The 10,114-nt window shown below is 46.5% G+C and overlaps 1 protein-coding gene across 1 annotated transcript; it reads right to left on the bottom strand.

The window, feature by feature from the left end:
• Positions 1-5,339: 5,339 nt before the first annotated feature.
• LOC141060735 (polyubiquitin-B) lies at positions 5,340-8,598 on the bottom strand. The gene is made up of 2 exons (XM_073557092.1): positions 8,452-8,598; positions 5,340-6,351 (listed from the first exon to the last, which is right to left on the bottom strand). The coding sequence occupies exon 2, from the start codon at positions 6,346-6,348 to the stop codon at positions 5,431-5,433; it is 918 nt and encodes a 305-aa protein (XP_073413193.1). The 5' UTR covers positions 6,349-6,351; positions 8,452-8,598; the 3' UTR covers positions 5,340-5,430.
• Positions 8,599-10,114: the final 1,516 nt, after the last annotated feature.

The raw sequence follows: 10,114 nt of genomic DNA, 5'->3' as shown, positions 1-10,114 counted from the left end.
GTGCAGATGCCAATCCTGGACATACAAACATACACACACATTGAGCTTTATATATTAGATGATAATAATAATAATAATAATAATAATAATAATAATAATCCATCGGTGGTTGGCTACATCCTGGTCGAAAACGGAGCTTAGAGCGGACACCTGAACTTTTAAGGTACTCGGCTTCAGACCCAATTCTAGCCCTTTTTGCAAAAAGTCCAGTATCTGAGATATATTTGGGTGGAAGGGGTCTGGTGTATTAGGGTGACACCATGAAGAGAAATTCTTCCACACTTTATTATATATGGCGTTAGTAACGGGTTTCCTGGACTTTTGCAAGGTGGCTATCACTGGGTCCAAGAGACCTTTAGCCCATAACACTTGGGCCTCAGCAGCCAGGTTCAGCTTCCGGGGATCTGGGTGACAAAGGGGCCCCTGTAGGAGGTCGTGTGACAGTGGTAGAGGAGTTGGTCCGTCCACCTGGAGCTCTATGACTAGATGGTACCAGCTCTTTTGGCCATAGTGGGGTAACCAGGATAGTTGTTACCTGATCGGCCCGGATTTTTCGCAGGGTCCTTGCTAGCAACGGTATCGGGGGAAAGGCGTATGCCAGTCGAAATTTCCATGCGTGGGCGAATGCGTCCACTCCCTGGGAGGCGTCCCTGGGATTTAGCAAGAAGTAGGATCTGGTTTGCGCATTCTGGCTTGAGGATAGCAGGTCCACTTTGGGCAGACCCCATCTGTCTATCAACATGTTGAAGACTTCCTTTTTTAGACTTCATTCTCCTGGCTGAATGCTCTTGCGGCTTAGAAAGTCTGCCTGCGTGCTTGCGGACCCCTTCAGGTGTACCGCTGTCAAGGAGAGATGTTTCTCGGCCCAGCAGAATATTCGGCTTGAGACTCCTCTCAGACTGTTGAATCTTGTGCTTCCCTGGTGCTTGAGATGGGCTACAGTAGTCATATTGCCCGAGCACACTTTGACGTGGTGTCCTGAGATCAAATTGTCTGCTGCCAGAATGGCCTTCTCCATCGCCCATAATTCTCTGAAATTTGAGGATCTGGTGCTCTATTGTTGACTCCAGAGACCCTGGAATGGAATATGCGACACCACAGCCCCCCAACTTTTCCTGCTGGCATTCTTTATAACTGTCACTAGGGGGGATTGTATCCAGCGTATTCCTCTGCATAGGTTCACTTGACTTAGCCACCAGGTTAAGGAGGATCTCACCTTTGCCGTCATCTAGATTCTTTTGTTTAAAGAGTTGGGATTCCCATTCCAGTTTCCCAGAACGTGAGTCTGCAGGGTCCTTAGCCCAACACACCAACTGTATGCAAGCCGTCATTGACCCTAGCAGAGACATGGCAGTCCGTAGGGTGTGACCTCTGTTTTCTGAAGTTCGAGAACTTTGCTATCAGATTTTTGCAATGGTCTTCTGGTAGGAAGGATGTTTGATTCGCTGAATCTTGGATGACCCCCAGAAATCTTATTGTACTCGAAGGCTGAAGCTGGGATTTCTTTTAGTTGGGCACCCAGCCTAGGTCCTGGAGGATTTCAAGAGTTTTGGACACCTGGACCCTGAGGATCTCAGCGGAAGGACTAATAATTAGCAGGTCGTCTAGGTAGGGTATGATGGCAATACCTTGTCTTCATATGTATACCATCTCTGCCATGACTCTGGAAAAGACTCTTGGGGCCGAAGAGATCCCAAAGGGAAGCACATTGTATTGAAAATGCGACACCTCCCGATTCAACCAAACCGCAAATCTTAGGTACTTCCTGTGTTGAGGGTGTATCGGGATATGGAAGTAGGCATCTTTTAGATCTATAGTCACCATGAAGGAATGAGGTCCTATCGGGAATGGCTGATTTTATGGACTCCATCTTGAATTTGCGGTAGGTGATATAGCGGTTGAGATTTTAAGTTTATTATAATCCGGGCTTGTCCCGTGGGCTTTTTCACTATGAAGAGACGGGAGTAATGCCCTCTTCCCAGTTCATTCGTTGGAACTGGGGAAATTGCCCGAGACCACCAGCTCCTGCAGCCCTGATCTCATTACGACCTGAGCAACCCGAGAGGGAGGGGAGGTGACTCTCAAGACCCAGAGAGGGGAGGCTTCGAATTCTATTAGGAGGCCCTCTTGGATGACTTTCATAACCCAGCCGCTGCTGGCAATAGCCTGCCAATTGTGAGCGAACCTCGAGAGCCTCCCCCCACACCAGGTCAGTTTCTCTGGTTGTGGTTGTTTGGGGATGAGAATATTTTTTGGTTTCCCCTTGGTGTTGCTGCAACTTCCTGTTTTTCCTTTCCCTTTAGACTGGGAAGGCCGAAAAAATGCTTCCGAGGTGGTCTTTGTTCAGGAAGTTTTCTATCTGTGGCCTTTTCCAGGATTTGATCCAATGCCAGCCCGAACACGTACTCTCCTTTGAAAGGAATGGAACATAGCTTTATTTTTGACGTTACGTCCCCGCTCCACATTTTCAACCAGAGTGCCCTTCGGGCCAAATTAGTCTGGACTAAGGTTCTAGCAGCAACACGGATTGACTCCGTTGAGGCGTCCCCCAAGAATCCAGTTGCTTTTTGGAGGATGGGCAGAGTCCAACAAATCCCCCCAGGAGTTCCCTGGGAGATGTGGTTTTCCAGCTCCTTGAACCAACAGAAGAGGGACCTGGCTACACAGGTGGATGCAATATTAGACCTGAGGGCTGAGGTGGAAGTTTCCCAAGATTTTTTCAAGAAGTCTCAATTTTCCTAACCATGGGATCCTTTAAGTGGGAGGAGTCTTCAAAGGGTATGGCAGTCTTTTTTGCCACCTCGACATCCACCTTGGAAACACCCCAGGTGATTAGATCTTCATTAAGGGGGAACCTATGTTTGAAGTCTGAGGGGGTGGTTAGCCATTTTTCTGGAAGCTCCCATTCCTGATTAATCATGTCTATGATACCTTTATGTATGGTAAAGCAAATTTGCTAGTCCATATGCAGCCCACTAAACAGTTCATCCTGAATAGATTGGGGCATGTGTTCCTCCTCCAATCCCATAATGCTTCACACAGCACTTACTAACTCAATATGTTCTGAAAAAAGATATTTCCTGATCTCAGGATTTTTACAGGGTAGGGACTCTACCCACCTACCCAAGGACAATTCATAAGAGGCATCTGATCCTGACTGATTGTTCCACCTGAAGCCTTCTTTTTAGGCATCGATGGGCCAGGTGAAGGCGGTGGTGGGGGAGGGGTGAGTGCAGCTAGAGGTTTGAATCTCCTGCTTCACAAGCGTACAGATCTCCTCAATTAGTGAGGGGTGCTCTGCTCTGACCACTGTCTGTACAAGACCGGCATAACTTTTTTGTCGGATCCTAGGGACAGCTTTACATTGCAGATGGCACATTTACGCCTATTCTCGTCTCCCTATAATAATGGGAGATAAGTATAAGTAGGGGAGCTGATGTTTTAGCCATATCCTCTATCAGGACCCATCCCTGCCACACTTACTGGTGTGGCACTGGGCTCTGCAGGTGCAGGGCATATTCTCCATGCTGGGAATCAGTCTTATCTGGGAGAAGTCTTCAGGCAGGTATATATAAAATGCTGCCCCACTGTGGGCAATCTGCCCTCCCCTCCGGGGTCCAAAGCAGGAGTCGGCATGTTCAGCATGCTTTGCACGCCATTCGCAGGGCAGAAAACCCAGAAGTGACATATACCTCCTGGGTGATACAACTTCCAGGTTACTGAACAGCACACAGGGAGGGGGGAGCCAACAGAGCTCAGAGAGGCCTCTGTGAAGGGGATCACCAGCCCGCTTTATCCCTGCGAGGGGACGCAGGTGGGCCAGGAAACGGTCCTAGAGGAGTCAAGGACAAGCCCCCAACCACCACTGCCCGGCAGGATCAGACACGTGACACCACAGTTGCCGGCCACACAGCATACCAGGAACCTCTCTATGCCCCATGGGGGAACAGGAAAGACACTGGCTTATGGGAGGTGTTTTTAACCTCTTGTGCTTCCTGTCCCCCATTAGGGTATGGAGACAACCTCCCATGCTGTCGTAGAACACAACTAGAGAAAAATGAGCTAGATTATACTCACCCAGGGGTGTTACAGGTCCAGAGGGAGTCATGGTCTGGCACCTCCCATCTTGCAGCAATGACGTTGTCTTCATTCCTGGCCATTACGGCTCTGGTGCATTGCTCTACCCTGTTGAGCAGAGTCCTGCAGCGCGCAGGACCTCTTCCGGCACCTGCGCACTGCAGTAATCTGCTCTGCCCTCAACAGGGCAGAGCAATGCACCAGCACCAGGCAGGGATGTAGAGCACGTCATCGCTGCAAGATGGGAGGCACTGGACCCAAAACGCCTGTGGGTGATTATGTTCCAACTCATTGTTCTTCTCTTTCAGGTTACATCAGGGGCTTATCTTCAGCATTGCATATCAGGGTTCCCCAACATCAGACCATGTTTTCAGGATTTCCTTAGTATTGCTCAGGTGAGCAATACAAAGGAAATCCTGAAAACATGATCTGTTGGTGGACCTTGAGGACTGAGTTGGGCAATTAAAACATTGCATCTGCACATAAATAGTATCCTTAAAAACATCAGCTCGGCATGCAAAAAAAAAAATAAGCCCTCACTCGAGATCACAAAAAATGGGAATGATACAGGTCTCTGTAAATGGAGCGGTTTTTTTTTTTAGCAGTCTTGGAATTTTTACTCACCACTTTAGATAAAAAAACCCTAGACATGTTTGCTGTGTATGAACTTGTAATGACCTGGAGAATCATAATGGATGGTCAGTTTTAGCATTTAGTAAATGGAATTTTTTTCCCGTTTGAGAACACGACATGCTAAAACCATGATGTCTTCGAAAGTACAACTCGTCACGCAAAAAAAAAAAAAAAAACCCTCACATGGCCATGTTGATGGAAACAAAAAGAAGTTAGGGCTGTGGGAAGAAGGGGAGCGAAAAACGAGAAAAGCTGGGGTCATTAAGTGGTTAAAGAGGTTTCCCACTGTATGACATCTGCTGGTTTGCAATATTGGTCTTTGATTCCTAAAACATATTGCCCATTTGTATCTTTACTACTTATAAAAGTAACCTTTATTAATACATTTTGCAGTGTTCCGCTTTATTGGGTTTTGCCAATAAACAGAAGACTGCTTACTATGGTGTATCAAAGGCTAGTTTCACACTAGCGTTACCAAACGCAGCGTCGAGTGGCAGCCCTGCGCTGGGTAATGCTAGTGTGAAACTAGCCTTAATTGACTCAGGCTGGTTCAGAGCACAGATTATATTTTGGAAACGAAAGCCATCAGAAAGAATTTCTGCACAAAAAAAAAAATAGAGACTCAAATGTTAATTTTTGGAATGCATTAACTTTAATGAATTAAAAAACAAAAAGTGCAGCAGAAGCATGATTCAGAGTTCTAGGACAGACAGCAATGCTTCAGTTACCACCCCTCAAACGCAAGACAAGGTGAAGAGTAGACTCCTTCTGAATATTATAGTCTGATAAAGTGCGCCCATCTTCTAGCTGCTTTCCAGCAAATATCAATCTCTGCTGATCTGGAGGTATCCCTTCTTTGTCTTGTATCTTGGCCTTAACATTCTCAATGGTGTCACTGGGTTCTACTTCTAGGGTAATGGTTTTGCCAGTCAGGGTTTTCACAAAGATTTGCATGCCACCTCTCAATCTGAGAACAAGATGTAAAGTTGATTCTTTCTGGATGTTATAGTCAGAGAGGGTGCGGCCATCTTCAAGTTGCTTACCAGCAAAAATTAACCTCTGTTGGTCAGGGGGAATTCCTTCTTTGTCTTGGATTTTAGCCTTCACATTCTCAATAGTATCACTGGGTTCTACTTCTAGGGTAATTGTTTTGCCAGTTAGGGTTTTCACAAAAATTTGCATGCCACCTCTTAAACGCAATACCAAGTGAAGAGTGGATTCTTTCTGAATATTGTAGTCAGAGAGAGTGCGGCCATCCTCAAGCTGTTTACCAGCAAAGATCAACCTCTGTTGGTCAGGGGGAATTCCTTCTTTGTCTTGGATTTTAGCTTTCACATTCTCAATAGTGTCACTGGGTTCCACTTCTAGAGTGATTGTTTTGCCAGTCAGGGTCTTCACAAAGATCTGCATGCCCCCTCTAAGACGGAGGACCAAATGCAAAGTTGACTCTTTTTGAATGTTGTAATCTGAGAGTGTACGGCCATCTTCCAGCTGCTTCCCAGCAAAGATCAATCTCTGTTGGTCAGGAGGTATGCCTTCTTTATCTTGGATTTTTGCCTTTACATTCTCAATGGTGTCACTGGGTTCCACTTCTAGGGTGATTGTCTTCCCAGTAAGGGTCTTCACAAAAATCTGCATGTTCTGAAACAAAGTTATTTAGAAATTATTAAATCTAGTGAGATTAACACAACAGGGAAAAACATAGAACATTAGAGTCAGAAGGGACCTCCAGAGTCAGCATCCAACTCCATGTACAATTCACTAAACCCATCTCAGACAGATGACTGTCCAGCCTCGGTTTTAAGACTTCCATTGAAGAACTCACCACCTTTCGTGGCAGCTTTTCCCACCCATTGATCAAGCTCTGCTCACAGCCCAGTTTCTCAGTGATTGGACCTATAGAAATGCCACCCGAGTGCAAAACAGCCGTTGTCCACCTTTTCTCCCTGCCATACCGTTTTATGGATGTCCATACGAGATGAAATAAAGGAATTTTTAACCACCAAGGAAATGGTCAGTACCACTCCAAAAAACTGCACATGATTACTGTTTGCTATTGCACTACAAAAAAAAAAAAAAAAATATATATATACTTATCCATCTCTGGCAAACAGAAGTTATACTAGTGCCTTTTAATTTCCTACATTACATTTGTTCTTCTAAAACTACCCCACCCCCATATAAAGAACTCCAAGCTTTCAATAGAATCTGTACCCCGCTGTGTGCCAGCTGAGCTTTATTTCTATATCAATGTAAATGCAGATTTCTCAGTAACGGACTGGCCAGGTAGTTATTACTGGACCAGTACATGAACGAAGCTAAATAAACAGTTTGAGCCTGAGGTGTGAAGTCATGCTGTGAGATTCCTTTTTAAATGAGTTATTAGTTTTATATTGATGGCCTAGCCTTAGGAAGTGTCACCAATATCAGATTACTGGGGGTGCAACACATGGCAACTGCAGTTTAGCCATTACCTGCTAGATTTGATAGTTTCCAGAATGGAACAGCATTGATCTGTCAACTTTATAGCACCCTGCAGAAGGTTACTGCAGGTCAGCCTTTTATCATTTAACTAGGGGCAAGCCTGCAGTATACAGGTGACAGATATGCTGTTCCACAACTGATTAGAAGGGGGTATCCAGTGTGACATCCCCAGCAATTTGGTATTATGACTTTTCCTTTGAAAAGAAACAAAGGTTTGATCTGTAACAAAGCCAACACATGGAAGGTCAGAGCCGCAGCCACCATGGCTTCATATGGATGTTTCATTTCTTTAGATTAGACTATGAAGCAGCTGCTGGGATCACATCACTTGAGCTTGCAGGAGGACATTGTGAGAACAGCACCTGCATCACATGTGAAAAGGGCCATTTTGTAAGCAGGAGACATGTTGAGAGAGGAAAGTTTTTCCCAACAGTGGAAAACCCCATTAACAGTTTTAAGAGTGTTTGCTTAAAAGGGGAAACCATCATCAGGTTTGGCTGATATGAGTTATGGCCGTTACCTTTCATGACTGATACTCAGCATTATAGAATTGTGGTGGGCTTGCCTCAGAAAAAGCAAGCGACAGGTTCCCTTTAACAAAACGATTAATGGGCTACAGAGAAAGTTCTAATAATCATAGGAGTCAAAGCTAAACATGAAGTCACTGATTGAGTTGTCAGGAAACGTGCATCCTGACATGCTTCTATGTGCTGGTAGTGCCGCTCACTGGGCCGATCATGGCGTGAGCAGTCCGAACCCTTTAGTCTCCACCCCGGCGACGGCAGTGATTCACATCACATACGCGGCCAGTAGTCACAGCTGTGGGGCCGGCAGCCCGGAACCATTAGAGGGGCCTAATCACCAGGTCGGACCCCTTAGAGCCGTGCGCACACACCAGCCCGTAACAATGAATTCAACAGGTGCCTTGCACAGGCGCGAACTCCTCCCCCTTGGGACACGCCCCCATTGTCCTCCCGCTTACGTCACAGCCAACGGTCATGGCGTGAGCGGGCGGATAGAGTCCCGACCGCGCACCATAACGTCTACAGCAGGCGCGCATCAACTACACTGACGACCAATGTGCCCACTACACAGTCCGCGGAGCAGGGGAACCTCGTGGCGTGGTAGCCCTCAATATACACAGCAAAGACCCACGAAAACGTCTCGTAAACATTTCATGACAAAGTATTACAGTCTGTCTTTATAGAGGTCGCTAGCCAGGACGGGAAAGAGCAGAGCACGTTAAAGTATACTCACTGTCAGCTGTAATGCCGCCGTCAACGAACAACCGTGTCCTGTGAGTCAATTGGCCTCAATTCAACGGGCGGTGCTTATATAGTACGCTCCGGTATCCATCCGCGGAACCACGAGACTGGGACTATTTGACAGCATGCTGTGGCGCTGCTTACAACGTCACACAAAGGGATATAGAACATGAAAGACGGCCGGGGGGTTATCGGGGCGTGATTATTACAGTGCGGTAATGTGTCGGTCACTGGTCCTATGTAAACGATACACTATGAAGAGAGGTACGTCGGCGGAGGAAGACAGAAAAGTGGCGCCCTGTCACTCACTGATGTGTGTGTGCTGCTGACACTTCACTAGTGTGCTGCTGACACTTCACTAGTGTGCTCCGCCTCCCTGCACAGCACGTGACGTGCCGGGCCCTGTGTGCGAGTTACTGAGCTTCATCCACAGACTCAGTCAGAAGCTCATTGTGTGGACATGACACGGGGTGTTCCTGACAGCACGAAAATAAAGTGTTCCTAGACATCTCATAATAGAGGAGTAATGTTCCTAGACATCCCACAATAGGGGAGTAATGTTCCTAGACATCCCACAATAGAGGAGTAATGTTCCTAGACGTCCCACAATAGGGGAGTAATGTTCCTAGGCGTCCCACAATAGGGGAGTAATGTTCCTAGGCATCCCACAATAGGGGAGTAATGTTCCTAGACATCCCACAATAGGGGAGTAATGTTCCTAGACATCCCACAATAGGGGAGTAATGTTCCTAGACGTCCCACAATAGGGGAGTAATGTTCCTAGACATCTCATAATAGAGGAGTAATGTTCCTAGACATCCCACAATAGGGGAGTAATGTTCCTAGACATCCCACAATAGAGGAGTAATGTTCCTAGACATCCCACAATAGAGGAGTAATGTTCCTAGACATCCCACAATAGGGGAGTAATGTTCCTAGACATCCCACAATAGAGGAGTAATGTTCCTAGACATCCCACAATAGGGGAGTAATGGTCCTAGGCATCCCACAATAGAGGAGTAATGTTCCTGGACGTCCCACAATAGGGGAGTAATGTTCCTGGACGTCCCACAATAGAGGAGTAATGTTCCTGGACGTCCCACAATAGGGGAGTAATGTTCCTAGACATCCCACAATAGAGGAGTAATGTTCCTGGACGTCCCACAATAGGGGAGTAATGTTCCTGGACGTCCCACAATAGAGGAGTAATGTTCCTGGACGTCCCACAATAGGGGAGTAATGTTCCTAGACGTCTCATAATAGAGGAGTAATGTTCCTAGACATCCCAGAATACGGGAGTAATGTTCCTAGACATCCCACAATAGAGGAGTAATGTTCCTAGACATCCCACAATAGGGGAGTAATGTTCCTAGACATCCCACAATAGGGGAGTAATGTTCCTAGGCGTCCCACAATAGGGGAGTAATGTTCCTAGACGTCCCACAATAGGGGAGTAATGTTCCTAGACGTCCCACAATAGGGGAGTAATGTTCCTAGGCGTCCCACAATAGGGGAGTAATGTTCCTAGACGTCCCACAATAGGGGAGTAATGTTCCTAGACGTCCCACAATAGGGGAGTAATGTTCCTAGACGTCCCATAATAGGGGGAGTAATGTTCCTAGACGTCCCACAATAGAGGAGTAATGTTCCTAGAC

The sequence above is a fragment of the Dendrobates tinctorius genome, unplaced genomic scaffold, assembly GCF_039654945.1.
Source record: "Dendrobates tinctorius isolate UK_male_01 unplaced genomic scaffold, ASM3965494v1 ptg000243l, whole genome shotgun sequence".
NCBI lineage: Eukaryota > Metazoa > Chordata > Amphibia > Anura > Dendrobatidae > Dendrobates > Dendrobates tinctorius.
Note: the sequence above shows the minus strand (reverse complement) of the source record. Positions and strands in the feature narration are given on the sequence as shown.